Below are 16,429 nucleotides of genomic sequence, written 5' to 3'. Positions count from 1 at the left end.
AGCCTAAAGATCTTTATTCACACTACATGATTCTTCTGCCATACAGAAAAATTACTTGTACAATGGCGATGATAAATCCCCAACTATAAGAGCTACAGCTGAGAAATGCCTATTTTTCTCCACTCATTGAAAAAAAGAATCAATGACTAACTCAGCTGTAGCTTTTTATACTAGATCTACATATCTAAACATATTTTAGAAGAGTCAGCATGCGTTTCACATATCAACTTTCATTTGCATAGGAAACTTTGGAAAAGACTGTTATTGCAAGCAAGTTGTGATTGCTAAGCATACAAAGAATTTTGAAAAATAAGCATTTAAAATTTACAGTACTCTGCAGAATCTGCATGCTCCATATTACATTATTTTAGTTCCACTACCATGAATGGTAAATGACATTTCTTTCAAATTCAGTATCTGCAGAATCAAAGATCTCATGCAGATATTGTGTGAAAATGCTGCAACACTGCATTATTGACACTTGTGACAAGGAATATGTAACAGCATGGGGATAAAGCCCCTTACCTATATTTTTACACCTTTTGTGGGCATAAATATGTTCCAAAAGATAATACAGGCAGCAAAAGATGTGGAAAACCTCTGAGTTCATACGGCAGTTCAGCAGTGCCCTCTCTCTTATTCTCCACTGTTTCCTTGATAGGTTTTAATACTGAATTTGCTTTTTTGGCTATTTGCAATTTCTGAAATGACATGCTGTAAATTCTCAGTCTCACTTCAGATTGTTGCTGAAACAGCTCTAAGTCCACCATTTCACAGGTGGAATTAGGATTTTCCTCCACACATATAATTTTATGTTTAACTGCACTTAATTATTCCTGTGTTTTTATGGCCCACCTAATTTTCTAAGATCCTTCTGCAGTTCTGCAATTGCTCCTTAGTTCTGCTACTCTGAATAATGCAATACTGCATTTTCCAGGACAGAACATGAAGCAGAGTACCTAAACCTTTGGGCTGGTGGTTTTTTTTTTTTTTTGGTACAATCTTTCCAAGCAGTGATCATTCACTCCTATCATCTATCATCTTTTAACCACAAAGATATCTTACAGTATTGCTGCTTATTTTCCTTAAAAGCCCTTGATAAAGCTTTGTTAAAGGACTTTTTGAAATCCACACAAACAAATCACTCTTTTCTGTGTGTTTGCTAACACCTTTAGGAACTCCAATAAATGTGTGAGACATGATATCCCTTTGTCAGAGCTATGCTGGCTCTTCCCAAGAATATAATACCTTGGTACTTCAGGTACCCACTAAACCTATTATTTATTATAATTTCTATTACTTTGTTGACAGAGGCTTACACACTCCCCTTCAGTTCTCTACTAGAATCCTTCTTAAAACCAGGGTATTTGGTACCTTCCAGGCCCCTGCAGCCAATGTACTTTCAAACAAGAAGTTGAATCCAACTGTTTGCCAGTGTGTTATAGAATCATAGAACCAAAGAAGAGTTAGGGTTGGAAAGGACCTTAAGATCATCTAGTGCCAACCCCCCTGCCATGGGCAGGGACACCTCACACTAAACCATGCCACCCAAGGCCTCATCCAACCTGCCCCTGAACACCGCCAAGGATGGAGCGTTCACAACTTCCCTGGGCAACCCATTCCAGTGCCTCACCACCCTCTCAGTAAAGAATTTCTTCCTTATATCCGATCCAAACTTCCCCTGTTTAAGTTTGAACCCATTACCCCTTGTCCTATCACTACAGTCCCTGATGACGAGTCCATCCCCAGCATCCTTGTAGGCCCCCTTCAGATACTGGAAGGCTGCTATGAGGTCTCCATACAGCCTTCTCTTCTCCAGGCTGAACAGCCCCAACTTTCTCAGCCTGTCTCCATATGGGAGGTGCTCCAGTCCCCTGATCATCCTCATGGCCCTCCCCTGGACTTGTTCCAACAGTTCCATGTCCTTTTTATGTTGAGAACACCAGAACTGCACACAATACTCCAAGTGAGGTCTCACGAGACCAGAGCAGAGGGGCAGGATCACCTCCTTCGACCTGCTGGTCACGCTCCTTTTGATGCAGCCCAGAATACGGTTGGCTTTCTGGGCTGTGAGCGCACACTGAAGCCGGCTCATGTTCATTTTCTCATCGATCAACACCCTCAAGTCCTTCTCCGCAGGGCTGCTCTGAATCTCTTCTCTGCCCAACCTGCAGCCGTGCCTGGGATTGCTCTGACCCAGGTGTAGGACCTTGCACTTGGCATGGTTAAATTTCATAAGGTTGGCATCAGGCCACCTCACAAGCGTGTCGAGGTCCCTCTGGATGGCATCCCTTCCCTCCGGCGTATCAACCAAACCACACAGCTTGGTGTCATCGGCAAACTTGCTGAGGGCGCGCTCAATCCCACTGTCCATGTCACCGACAAAGATGTTGAACAAGACCGGTCCCAACACTGATCCCTGAGGGACACCACTCGTTACCGGTCTCCAGCTGGACATTGAGCCATTGACCACAACTCCTTGTGTGCAGCCATCCAGCCAGTTCTTTATCCACCAAGTGGTCCACCCATCAAATTGATGTCTCTCCAATTTAGAGACAAGGATGTCGTGTGGGACAGTGTTGAGCGCTTTGCACAAGTCCAGGTAAATAACGTCAACTGCTCTGCCCCGTCCATCAGTTTCGTAGCCCCATCACAGAAGGCCACCAAATTGGTCAGGCAGGATTTCCCCTTAGTGAAGCCATGCTGGCTGTCACCAACCACCTTGCTGTTTTTCATGTGCCTTAGCATGCCTTCCAGGAGAATCTGCTCCATGAGTTTGCCAGGCACAGAGGTGAGGCTGACTGGTCTGTAATTCCCTGGGTCATCCATTTTCCCCTTCTTGAAAATGGGGGTTATATTTCCCTTCTTCCAGTCGTCGCGAGCTTCACCTGACTGCCATGATTTTTCAAATATGATGGCCAGTGGCTTAGCAACTTCATTTGCCAGTGTTGTCTCATTCATGTGTTCCTCTGAAGAGATTTGTACCATCCATTCCTGCAAGTGTTACTGTTCACTTTGTCTGTTTATAGGCTTTCAACCTCCACCTTCATATAAGACAGGTGCTCTAATGAGTTCCCTACAAAGAAAGATCTGGAGATAGGAAACTCCTCACTACCTTCAACGCTAAGCACAAAAAATTCCTGCAGACTTGCTTTGCTAAGACCTTGTATCTCCTAGGTACTCATTTTACACTGGGATCAGACTCTCTTCTCCAGCATCTACTTTTGGTGTATCTGAAGAAATATTTCTTATTTCTATTATAGGCAGAAATACAATTGCATGGCCAACAACACAGCTGTTAGATGTTCTGAAGAAAAGGAATTTAAGAAAAAATATAATTATAAGGTTCCCAAATGCATGTAGCAGGAAACACAGAAAAATGTGGGACGGAGTTCTATTTTTTTCTGAATACCCATGTGCACTCCTATCATATGCTCAGTGAAGGCAACGCATGAATCTACAATCACAGCTTAGAGATAACACCAGGAAACAGTTACTTAAAAAGGCGCCTGAGAACATCCTGGCCTTTCTTTGGAGAAAACTGATCCAGAATGTACGGCTTTCATGCATAAATAGTTATTGAAGTGACAGGGAATTTGAGCTTTACTGGGAAGCAAAGGCAGGGGATAGAGAAAGCACCTTTTTTCTCTTCTGTCTTTATGCATCACACTTGGACCATGGAAATTATGAGGATGTATCCTTTGTAAAAATGACATCTCAGTGGTGAGAGCAGTAACTATCAAGGAGGTTTACTAAAATTGGTGGGTTTATACTGGAGTGAAAGTACTCACACAGGAAATATAACTGGCACTTTAACTATATTAATATAATAATGCTTAAAATTATTACTACCAATAGAAAACTTTCAGAACATTAACGAGGTAAAGGCAGAATCAGAAGAATTCAATCATAGTATCATAAAATCCCAGGCTGAGAGGGACCTCAAGGATCATCTGGTCCAACCTTTCCAGGTAAAGCGTGACTCAGACTAGATGGCCCAGCACCCTGTCCAGGTGAAACTTAAAAAGTGCCCAGCGTCGGGGAACCCACCACTCCCCTGGGGAGATTATTCCAATGACAGATTGTTCTCATTGTGAAAAATTTTCCTCATGTCCGGTCAGAATCTCTCTGGGAGTAACTTGTGCCAATGACCTGTAATCTTTTCCATGTGGCTCCCTGTACAAAAGGAGCCTCCATGTTCTTTGTAGCCACCCTTTAAATACTGACACAATTCATCCTAAGTAAAAACAGCAGAGTAGATACGAAATTTTATAGAAATAGAAATACCACCACTTCTTAATAATCACCTAACCACCAGGCTTCCTGTGTCTTGAAAAACAGCATCATGGGACCACTGATTTGCTTCTTCAGCAATAATGCCACTTATTTTCTCAGGTAGTGGATACATTTTTTTTTGAGCACAGTACATAATACGTTCCTAGGGTGGTACAGAACAGAAAGACTTGCTCTTTTGAAATGAAGACAGGCTGAGAAAACTGAGAACAGCCTCGAAATTAGAAGGCTGTTGGGAGACCTTAAGAGCAGTTTCTAGAGCCTAGAGGAGCCGACCAGAAAGCTGGAGAGCGGCTTTTTGCAAGGGCAGACAGTGATAGGACAAGGGGCAATGGCTTTAAACTGAACGAGGGCTGCGGCTTGGTGGCTTTGTAGGCCAGCGGAAACCCAACCCATCTCAGCAATCACCACCGCACGCCTCAGCGCAACCCCGGCCACCTCCCGGCCGCCTCTCCCGGCCCCGCCCCGTCAGCGCGTCACGCCAGGCAGCAGAGCGGAGCTGAGTTACCATCTTCCTTCGCCGTGGCAGGCGGTGTGCTCGGTGCTCGCTTGCTCAGGCCTGCGAGGCCCTCGGCTGAGGGGGTGGTGTCGAGAGTGATGCGCGTTGCCACTGCCGCCGCCGCGTGAGCCGGCCGCCCTGCGGCGGTGGGCACGGCGCTGGACATGGGTTTGGGATCGAGCTCCGAGGTTCCCGATGGCGGCGCCGAGGGCTTTCATGTGCACGGGGTGAGGCGGCCGCCGCCGGGCCCGCCGGCGGCTTCGCGATGGGCGCTGAGGCGGGGATCGGCGGCGCGGGGGGTCCCGCTTCTCCCCCTCCGGTCTGTGGCGGACGAGGCAGGCCGAGCCCCCGGCGACGGCGCTGGGCTGGGGCCTGTGGGCTGCGGGCTCCCTGGCCCCACTTGTCGGATTCTTCCAGGGAACTGCCACGACGGCGGGGGAGGAGCGGCCGCGCCGCCCCGGAGCCCGTGGGTACCCGCCCTGTCGGCTTCACTAGGCTCGAGAGGCTGGACTTGCCATGTCTTGGCTGCCTGCAGTTGAGGGGAGCCTTTTGTGCAGCTTTCTAGGAACTTGGCATGGTTTAAGAGCAGGATAGCCCTTCCTACAGCCTCGCTCTCGGGATTCCATTGACTTGCAGATCTGACTCATTTCTCTGCGGATCTTTTGCAGCATCTTGGCTGGGGGCTGATTCCTGCTTCAGCCAGTGTTTTCCTGAGGGGCTGCTTCTCGCAGGCGTTGTACGGAGATGCAGATTTGCTCTAAATCCTTCATCTGGCAGATTGTCTGCACGCCCCGTGGTTTAAATGCGTATCTTGGAGCTTAAACATGGGCAGAAGTGTTGCTGATAACAGCTGTTGCAGACGTTATCACTTCATTTAGTTGGTAGTCTTCCTCTCTGATTAAGAGTGGAGACGTTGTTCCAACGTGCTGCTTTCCGCTTCATTGGTGGTTTGTGTTTCTCAGTGTCACAAGATATGTTTACAGGTTACCATTGTTGTTAGGGGTTCTGCTTTTGTCGGTCTCCTTAACTGGGTTAGCTCCGTCTGAAGTGACTGTTGGTCACAAAGTGCTGCCTCCTTTCATGCTAAGTGCAGCATACTGCTCACTTTTCTGTACTGAAGGGTGATTTTGGTCACCTACAGTATGCAGGAGACAAAGTAATTTCTTTTTCCTCCATGGAATTCATACAAATTCTGATAGGTGTCATTTTTAAAGCCAAATACTGCTGGGTTTTTTTGCAACTTACGTCATCGTATGGGAATCTCTATGGCTTTTAGATATCTGAACAGCTGTCATGAGCTCTGTAATAGCTTCTGTGTACTTCTTTTTGCATACATTTTCATTCTTGATGTCCTGTTATGTGGTATTATACATTGTAAGGCTTCTTGCACGTTATTTAGAATTTGGAGTAAACTTTTCTTAACCTTTTTAACTTTTGTTTCAGCATAAGCTGGCTGTTTGCTTTAGATGCAGTTTAGGGTTGTGATGAAAGTCAATGCATCCTACTCCAATTGTGGTTACAGTGGTCAGTTTTGGCTGTTAAAAATAAAGCATGATGTGGTGTTATGTGGTTTTGGGTTTTTTATTTTCTTTAAAAGTTTTTGCTGAAATAACTGTGCTGTTACTTAAGTATATTTTGTAACCTGTATAGACAGTTATGCCAGCAAAATCCCCAATACTGATACAACTTTATTAGAGATAAAAATAAACAGCAGCTTAGTAACACAAGACCAAATGAGAGAGGTAGCAGTTTAAAGTTTGTTAGCAATGTACTTTTTAGATTAGGTGGTGCATGGGCTATAACTTAGTGTTTAAATTGTGGGGTGGCTTTCGGAAGTCAGATATATTGCAGGTTAAGGGCTTTGCTGTTGCATTAACAAAAGGTAAAGATAAAAGCAGTACAAACTGGTTAGCATGTTTGCAGCCATCCCCTTGATACATGTTGCTGTGTTAGTATACTTTGAAGTGGGTATGCTTTCATATACTCTGCATATATATCAAGCTCCGTGTAACTTTTGGTGAGTTTTATCCCAGTGTGAATGCATTTTAATAGGTATTCACTGTATTTCTTTCTTACACTATTTTACAGTAACTTGGTTATAATGAAATTGAGGTGTCGCAACTCCTCATGAATCTTCTGTAAGGGATGGCAATCTTCTTGACCAGTACTTGTGGTTAGCCATGTGTTTGTAGCATACTGTTTTAAGTGTTCCTATTCGAATGTGCTGTAAGTTGTGGGAACCCAACTGTAAATTGTGTTTATGTAAAACATGGCTGTGATGTAACTGGGGGCTCTCAATGTTCTCAGGCTGTTACTAGCATGGAAGAAAATCCTGAAGCAGCACTTTGAAAACTAAGCTCTTCTCCAAAGTCTTCAGTGTTTGATAATTCCATGCTGTGCACTCTGAATCACAATACTTGTGTGGAGTCCAAAACCTGGTTTTTACGGCTTAATTTGGATACTTGTTCATAGTTTTATAAAAACAAATTCACAGTTGTGGACTGCTTTCTGAGGTCTGTGATCTCACCTGTGGTTCAGCTCTAAAGTCAATATTGAATCAAGTGTAAATATTAACACTGTAACATAATGTAAACCTAAAATGTATGTTTTGCAGGTTCAAGAAAACTCCCCAGCTCAACAAGGAGGACTGGAACCTTTCTTTGATTTCATCATTGCCATAGGACATACTAGGCTTGTAAGCCTCAAATGATTTTATTGTTTCTTTTTTTTACTTGCATGAAATACGGGTATTGTAATGATGAAAGGTAGACGCCAAAGCTGTTGCGGTAAATAAAGCTTTTCATATTGGACATTGTATATGGCATTTAAAGATAAAGCGAAACTTGGCGGTGTTCAAAATCTCTTCTCTGTCTGGATCCAGATTTGAGGAAAGAGCCTTATTTATGCCTTTAGTCACTCAAACTCCTTAACAGATTAACACCATGTTTATGATATTAGTCATTATGTATATTTTCTGCCACAAGAATATCAAACTGGTGAGTCAGTGGTAAGAGCTCAATATTTATTTAAGCAAACTCATTTCAACATTTGATAAGGCATGGAAAAGAGTCATAGCCTGTCTGATTGTACTTTAAGACTGGGAACACTGTTCCTGTATGTTGAGTTATGAGAAAAGAATTGAGCTTCAGTTTGATTGGGGGTTTCTTTGGTTTAAAAGGCTTGCAGCTTTGGCTGTATGCTTCACCTTAAGTACATATGAGCTGAATTCATTAAGTTTGTCTTGCTTTTGTTAGTGGAGGCTCCTTCTGAAAGTGATTTTTATAATGGTAGGTTTTGGTGGAAGATCATTTAATCTTTTAACAGGGCAGAAATAATGATAATTCTCTAAGCAACTCACAAACAGCCTGTCCCTTTGCAGCCAATATGCACTGACTTTGAAGGGTTATTGAATAAGGACTGGGATCAGAGGCATGAAGAACAATGTTGCTGCTTATTGTTAGGCTACATAGTTGAGACCTAATATTGCTGATATTATTTAATAGCAGTTACGAAGAGCAGGAATTTAAGTGATTAAATGGAGTAGTAGTAAGTGCATATGTAAAGGGACGTGAGCTGACAGTGCTGACTTCTTTCTAATAAAAGAAAATTGAACTGCTGGGACTGTTTGTAAAGCACAGAGCTTATACTTTGACAGTTTTGGTTCTTTGTATTCAAATTCTGACACAGGCATGACATCTATATGACAGGTGCCACTAGAAATAATATTAATCATATCTCTCTTTTTGTGCTCTACAGAATAAGGAAAACAATATGCTGAAAGACCTCCTGAAGGCAAATGCTGAAAAAGCAGTGAAGCTGGAGGTGTATAATATCAAAACAATGAAAATGAGAGAGGTGGAGGTGATCCCCAGTAACATGTGGGGAGGACAAGGTCTTCTTGGAGCCAGTGTGAGGTTCTGCAGTTTCCAGGGAGCCAATGAACATGTGTGGCATGTTTTGGTGAGACAGAATTCTTTGGTGGCTTGTCAGTGTTCATACAACCTTGTTTTAAATGGTAATGTTTAGAATTAATATGTATGTGGACGTATAATGCTGAAATCACACAGAGGCAGTCTTGAAGGTTTGTCTGAGCTATCTGAATAGGGAAAAGTAGTGGATGACTGTTAAATGTTGCCTGTTACTGTGAAGCAAAATAACTCCATCCAAACTGGACCAAATAGTGTGTGCTGGGGAGAAGGTCTTTTCATCCTATATTGAAGAATCAGTGGCAAAAGCAAAAAGATTCTGGCCCGATTGGTGCCTCTGTGTTGGCTAAACTGCATTAATATTAATGTTACAAAAAGCACCAAAAAACTATTTTAAGATCAAGCAGAATAGCTGAAAGAGTAGAACTGAATAGGAAAGACTGTTATGTTTCTGGTTGTTTAAATAAGCACAACTTCTCAACATCTTCAGAGGATCTCATTTTGAATTGGTAGCATCTTGGTCTTTCTTATTCAGGATTTTTTGCAAGATGTCACATCTAGGGGTAGACTTTTCCAGGACTGCTATTTTGTCCCATAACCAAAATGTTGTTCTGTTGGTTTTTGCATTAGCTTTTGCTTTAAATAGTGGGGTCGTTTGTCCTTCTGCAAGTGCATATGACTCAATGTTATTCTTTCACAGGATGTTGAACCTGCATCTCCTGCAGCTCTAGCTGGTCTACAGCCATACACTGACTACGTCGTGGGATCTGATCAGATTCTTCAGGAGGTAGGGCCTATGTTTCTTCAATCATGCCTTCCAAGTGTATATTGTAGGGTCTGGATTTTATGTTTTCTTATAAGTCTAATGGTGTGTACATCGAATGTGTGGGGATAGTGTTTAGGGATTTTAGGAGGTTGATGTTTATGACAGATGCTTCATGGTTCAGGTAAACATTGTCTTTTTTTCAAATGTGACAATAAAGAGAAAGTTGCCCCTAAAGATCAAACTGCACTAGCGAGTTTTAGTCTGTCTCTGGGGTTTTAATATTTCATGTTGAAGTAAATAACTACCTAAAATGCTAAGTTGCTTCCAGCTCCTTGTCTTGCACATTCGAGTTTAATAACTATTACTTTCCTTTTTTCTTAGTCGGAGGATTTCTTTTCCCTGATTGAATCCCATGAGGGGAAGCCGCTGAAGCTGATGGTTTATAACACTGAAGCAGATTCCATTCGAGAGGTAGTTGTGACTCCCAATGGAGCTTGGGGTGGAGAAGGAAGGTACTGATCTCCCTCTGGACAGTCACTGGCTGATGACAGGTTATATACTCACTGTAGATGGGCTCCTGCTAGGAGTATTATTACTATTGATTACAGCTTGTCAATTTCAAGCTAAGCTTTGTTTACTTACACTTGTCACACAAAACTATTAATCTTTCCAAAAAAACCCAAAACAAACAAACACAAACCACAAACTACCTTAGAACTAGGAATTAGGCACGTTCTGGATCCAAACCTATGTTGACTTCCCTGGTATCAGATTCACTAGCTACATTCTCATAGTCAGGTTACCTATTTTGTAAATATACAAAAATAATCAACTGAAAGCTAACTTATGTATGTCTAAATGTCAAATGCAGAGTGCTCCTTGCGTACTACAAGTAACTAAAATGATTCTTGCAGGTAGGTATTTCTTGCTATAGATTAAAGACTCAAACTCTTTAGAGAGCCAGAATTTAAAATGCTTACTAGTTTTGTTTTTCAAGTCTTGTTTTACTTTCCTTGTCCAGTTTAGGATGTGGTATTGGATATGGCTACTTGCACAGAATTCCAACACAGTCTACAATACCCAAAAAAAAGCCAGAAAGCAAACCACCTTCACCCTTGCCAGAAGCTGGAACTCCTGTAGCATCTACTGATGGCTACACAGAGGTATATAAGAAATAAGTTCATATCTTTGGCATGTTCTCTGGAGTTTCTAAGTTTTTTTGCTTGTTGGAACATTTATAGTACAGTATATTTGGGTACAGCATACAACTTTGCTTGAATGAAACAAGAGTTACGTGAAGAGAAAGTGATAGCTGCTTGATAGCTGGCAGATCACCAGTGTTGGCCGATAGAAATTTTTGCCAGATATTTTCTTCACATTTTGAAGCCTTGCATACTACAACTGTGTCAGTCAGTGAGAATCAGAAGAATATGCTGCTCACTAGGAAATAAAATACACCTACAAGAATGAAGAGTGGACTGTTCTGAACATACTGGCTTTAAAAGCCTACATTGGAACATGTCCTGATCAGTGGCTTGACTGTCGTAGGTTTTCTGAATTGGTGTATTTGGAGATGGAGGCAAAATGCTTTCATAGGAAGGTCATGTTCAGGTGAAGCTTTAGATACAAAAAGATGCTTTTCTTCTTACTGTGTCATTCCAGACTCCTTTATTGGCACCTACTTCTCAGAGTGACAACTGTGAAATACTTACAAACTTGGATCATTCTGCAGATCAAGAAATGAGTGGTTATTCACCAGAAAACTCACTTTCTCCTCCTCCCCCTCTCCAGAGAGTTATGGATCCAGGTATATTTCCTTAGGTGTTTTTTTCAGCAATTCTTCAGAGGACATCTAAGTAAACTAGTTACATCTTGAGTCCGAGACTTACATAAGGAACTAGGAGCATTGGTGGTGGTTTTCCTTGAAGTTTTTGACTTCACGTGGATTTCAGAGCTGTAGAATTTGGGTACTGGAAGCCTGACTGAAGCTGATATTCTGCAGGGGTCTTTCCACTGATGACAGCTAACATCTAGGTTAAATTCATTTGTATTTAGCAGGGAGAGGACTTTGGTGACTTCAGTCCTGATATAACATGTCTTTTTCAGTCTGAATTTGTGTTATGTCTAAGCCAGTACTATAATGTTTGCTTTCTCCTTCAGGATTTCTAGATATGTCTGATTCATTTCCTGAACTCGCTAACTTAAAAGTGTCCGACATGTCTTCATCTGCCTCCTTTAACACACCAGCAGCAGATGCTTTAGTAGGCACTGAGAAGTTAATGTCAGACAATGACGCTTCTGCGTGTTTTGGTAAGTGTATTCAATATTTCCTTTGGGCCTCTGACCTAATTTCTGGAGTGGCACCAACTCATGCCTGCTCCACAGCATCATGCTTTTTGAAAACCAGCCACTTGTAAGAAAAATCATAAAGGGGATTGGCTAAAATGAGATAGGAACAGTAGCAGAGATCAAGTGTAGAAGTGGTCAAAAAATATAAATTTTTTTTTTTAATAAGATTATATAGAATGTGTCTTTAAATGAAAATGTTGATGATCCAGATTAAACTGACCTTAAAAGTACATATTTCTAAAATCTGTGTATATGGGGTTTTTTACCACAGGCTTGCCTTCACACCTGTAAAGTGAAAGAAAAATTGCAGTCATCTTAATAGTGACTTTTTGTGGTGGGCTGACCCTGGCTGGATGCCAGGTGCCCATCAAAGCTACTCTGACACTCCCTTCCTCAGGTGGGCAGGGAAGAGAAAATATAGGAGGCTCATGGGTCAATATAAGGACAGGGAGAGATCACTCAGCAATTACTGTCATGGGCAAATAGATTTTACTTGGGCAAATTGGTTTTAATTTCTTACCAATAAAATCAGAGTAGGAGAATGAGAAACCAAACCAAATCCTTAAAACACCTCCCTTCCCAACCCCTCCATTCTTCCCAAGTTCAACTTTACTCCCAAATTCTCTGCCTCCTGCCCTGCAGCAGGTATCCCAGAGATGATATCATTGTCACTGACAGGCCACAGCCTTGACCAGCAGCAGGTCCATCTTGGAGACAGCTGACATTGGCTCTGTTGGACACAGGGGAAGCCTCCCACAGAAGCCAGCTCTTTATCCGCCTGCCCCTCCCCCCAAAAAAACTTTGCCGTATAAGCCCAATACACTTTTCTATTAAAAGAAAAAATTAAATTCTTCACACTGTGAATGCCTTTCCCTTTCAAAAGGTGGGGTGACTTAGGAATGGTAAACCCAAAATCTCCAGCATTAGGAATACAGCAGACAAAATGTTTCATGGCCTGTTAAAAACCTGCTTGTACTGTCAGATTTTCTGAATTTGGGGAGAACTGAGTAAGCACAACCCATGTAGTTGACAATTGTGAGTCTGGTTATGTGCCTGTATGAGGTGTCTCATTCAGGCTGGTTTCCCATGATGTATGGGCACCAGAGGCACTGCACATTAGACTGACAAGTTTTATTTGTTTGGTTTTGTTTTTTTTTTTTTTTTTTCAATCTGTTTCCATTTCCCAGAAAATGCCACAGCTTTGGACCCTAAAGACACAACCGTGTGTTCTGAAGGCTCAGTCAAGCAGCCCGAGTTGGATGAGCTGCTGTCTTCAGTTCCATCGTTACCTTCTTTAGCTCTTCCTCATGAAATCTCTTCAAACACAACAGCAGAAACTGATTCCTTAGAAGATGAAGTTATGCAGTTCAATGACAGTATTAAGAGTTCCTTAACCACTACACCGGTGTAACCAGATGATGAAGCAGCACGTGAACAGAAAGAAGCAGCAGCTGCACCAGATGACAGGTGAAATGGGTGCTGGTTTTGTTTACAGACTGCCATGTGCTGTAATGCTACAGCTTGGAGTATTTTTCTGATCTTGAAAGAATTATAGTTACTCTATTTTGTTAGCGTATTATAAAAGAAATCATATGAAATACATATCCTGTTATCTCTTCTAATTATTTTTTAATGGATTGATCTGTGTTCAAATTTTGGAACTCTGTCCAAAAATAATCAAATTAATGGAGAAATTAATGCAGAAACAAGTTGGAGACTGGCAAAAAGTCAAGTTCCTAAAGTCACATTTGCCTGCATGTGCCTGAACAGTGACAATTGATGATTTTCTCAGTATGATTGATGGCATTAAAAAATATTGATGGTTTTGACTTGCAAGACAGATTTTTCTAATGGCACACCTCACTGGGACAGCTCTGGTGCTTTTCAAGGCATTTCTTACCCTGAGATTCCTGCTTATTAGCCTGCAAACTGTTACTTTCCTTGGTTAAGAGTTGTAATGCTTGGTTAAGCATTACAAGCCATTACCATAAAATACAATGAAACAAGAACCTTAGCCCAAGGCCCACACTTGATAAACGCTAACACAGCAAATACTGGCTCTAAGTAAGCTACAGCATACTGAAACTGTGACATCAAGAGAAACAACTTTGAGAGCAAATAAATCAGCATTGTGCCTTGGTCAGATCTGTTGTTATCTCAACCCTTCGTGCCCCACGTTGGGTGCCAAAAAAGAACTGTCGTGGTTTAAGCCCAGGCCGTAAATCAGAACCATGCAGTCCACTACCCCCACCACCACCTTTCTTCCCTCCGCTTCTGGAGGAACAGGGAGGAGAATCAAAAGAATGCAACTCCCACGGGCTGAGATAACTTGGTTAAGAGTCCCTTCTCTGTAGCAGTTATTTGTGTACCATCTCTACAATAGCTTTGCAGGAAAGGACGCACCATGTGGTTTGCAGTTGCAGCATATAGAAAGGACAGAATCATGGTGGTGGTTCCTATCCTTCACTTCAGCTCTTCATAGATCATGTGTTTGTTCTCACAGTTAAAAAGAAAAGGTGGGGGGAAGCATCATGGTTCTTTGAAACAAACTGAAGTGAAAAACGTGGTTGTCTGTGTTTTCAGGGTGATTAGCCTTTTTATGAATGTGTTGTGGTTTCTGTAGTGACAGAAATAGCTTTTCTTTAGTTGTGCTTTTCTGTTCACCCATTGCTATTTTTATACAAATCGTAAGTTTAAGACACAGGGAGGGAACACATTCGTGCAGCAACATCTATTGCTTTTTGTGGCTGTTTTGTTTGCACTTTTCTCCAAAGAGCTTTTGAATGTAATAGCAAACACAAAATGAATGACAACAGAAATCTGGGTGGGTTTATACCAGTCAGGGAAGTGATTTGTAATGGAATTTTAAAGTTGATAGTTGGGAATAACTTCACTAGAGCTGGTACAGTTAGTGTGGTGAAAATCCTTCATAAATTAAGAGAATGGGGTACAAGGTTAGGTGGGTGCTTATGGTAGATGTAAGTTGGAGTATGCTTATTTAGCACAATATTGTCCAATTTCCTTTTCCTGACCCTGTCTCCTGATCCATTCCTACTGAGATGAGGCAGGGAAGTGAGTGATGAGGCTGATGCCCAGCCATGACACAGGACAGCAAGCCTGGGTCCCATGGGATTACCTGGAACACCTCAGCTTAACCAAAGGCTTGTGTAGCACAAGAGCAATCTTCAGGAGAGTCTGCCCTTATGTTAAATCCATCCTTTATATCCCCTCATCTCTCTTGTTAGTCTGAAATACTGTTTTCCTGTGAAATACAGTTGTTCTGAAAAGGATGGTCAAAATATCTTTTTCTTTAAAGAAGAATGTATTAAGCCGTAACTTCTGGTAGGAGAATGAAGACAATAGTAAAAAGGTGATTTTTATTTTGTTATATTGCTAAGATGATTTTCCTCTTTTCTTTCCTCAACTGCCTGCTACAAGGGTGAACAGCCAAACACTAGAAATAAATGTGATTGAAGCTATGGGTAAGGTTGTTTGGTCTTGGAGCCTGATGACTGAAGACATCTAAGTGCTCTCTTTGGTTTTTTGTTGTTGTTTGTTTAGGACTGTTTCTAGTCTTACACCTTTGCCAGCAGTGTTTCTAAGCACTGGTGGTAGCTCATTTAAGCGCTTCTGTACCATAAGCACCCTTTGGGAATTTAAGAGCATAGAATGTCAAAACTGACGCTAAATATGAAATGGCAAAGTAATAAATGGCGTAATGCTTCGGGCCACCTGCTTCCACCCTGCTCTCTTGTCAACTGACTCTGGGGAGGGGGTGAGTCTTACCTGTTTGTGAGAACTTGATTCTTTGGTCATAACATCCAAATGGACCTATGGTCAAACCTCTAGCGGCAGCATATTGTATTCTCCTAACCTGTGCCTTTATCATTTAAATGCAAAATGAGCTGCTTCACTCTCTCATCAAATTCCTTTTCTCTTGGTAAGTTGTACATTAGCTTTTGAGATGCCTGAAGATACCTCTCTGCTGAAACAAAGAGAAGTAGAAAGTAGTTGTTTACTGGTGGGTGCTGAAGTGAGAAAGCTGATTAGAATGTCTTGGTTTCCAGCTAACTGGGGAAGCAGCATACCAGTTCTGCCCACACCCCTGTGCTGTGGCAGTGTGGGTTTAGCAGAAATGGAAAGCAGTTGAGGCAGCTTCCCAGGGAGAAGCCCTTAATTCAGCATTCCTCACAACACCCTTCCTATTCTCCATCTTCTCCCATAACCAGGCAAATGCTTTCATCTCCAAGCAATTCGGACAGATCTAGGTACTGCTGCCTCTGGTGAAGTGAAAGCAGTTAGAGGTTACTAGCTGCATTTGATTTTACTGTGTTAATCCGTGTTCAGCTACTACCATCCACACATCCTCCCTCTTTTGCCTTAAGCAAACACTAATTTGCATTGGTTCTGTTGTAACAGCGCCTTAAAAGGAAGTTTTTGGTTTACATTACCTTTCTAAGCTACAAAAAGTAACACAGCATTCATAATCCCATGCGAATAATGGCATCACAATATCCCTCAGGGAGAAATGGGATGTATCCCACCCCGTCTCTAACTAGCACCTCTGATCTGCATGATGTTTGCACAGCTGCTTAC

At 42.1% G+C, this 16,429-nt stretch overlaps 1 protein-coding gene across 1 annotated transcript; it reads left to right on the top strand.

Annotated features, from left to right (window-relative positions):
• Positions 1–4,922: 4,922 nt before the first annotated feature.
• Positions 4,923–13,517, top strand: GORASP1 (golgi reassembly stacking protein 1). Its single transcript, XM_080610471.1, has 9 exons — positions 4,923–5,019; positions 7,407–7,487; positions 8,549–8,752; positions 9,419–9,505; positions 9,866–9,996; positions 10,506–10,647; positions 11,147–11,291; positions 11,645–11,794; positions 13,021–13,517. The coding sequence occupies exons 1-9, from the start codon at positions 4,957–4,959 to the stop codon at positions 13,242–13,244; spliced, it is 1,227 nt and encodes a 408-aa protein (XP_080466597.1). The 5' UTR covers positions 4,923–4,956; the 3' UTR covers positions 13,245–13,517.
• Positions 13,518–16,429: the final 2,912 nt, after the last annotated feature.

Source organism: Psittacula echo (assembly GCF_963264785.1).
Source record: "Psittacula echo genome assembly, chromosome: 2".
NCBI lineage: Eukaryota > Metazoa > Chordata > Aves > Psittaciformes > Psittacidae > Psittacula > Psittacula echo.
Note: the sequence above shows the minus strand (reverse complement) of the source record. Positions and strands in the feature narration are given on the sequence as shown.

What these genes read in the sequence shown, in the direction of transcription:
- GORASP1 (XM_080610471.1), top strand. Translation starts at nt 4,957, where the DNA reads ATGGGTTTGGGATCGAGCTCCGAGGTTCCCGATGGCGGCGCCGAGGGC. An exon ending in CTGATCAGATTCTTCAGGAG is followed by an intron (nt 9,506 to 9,865) that starts GTAGGGCCTATG and finishes CTTTTTTCTTAG; the next exon opens with TCGGAGGATTTCTTTTCCCT. An exon ending in TGACGCTTCTGCGTGTTTTG is followed by an intron (nt 11,795 to 13,020) that starts GTAAGTGTATTC and finishes TCCATTTCCCAG; the next exon opens with AAAATGCCACAGCTTTGGAC.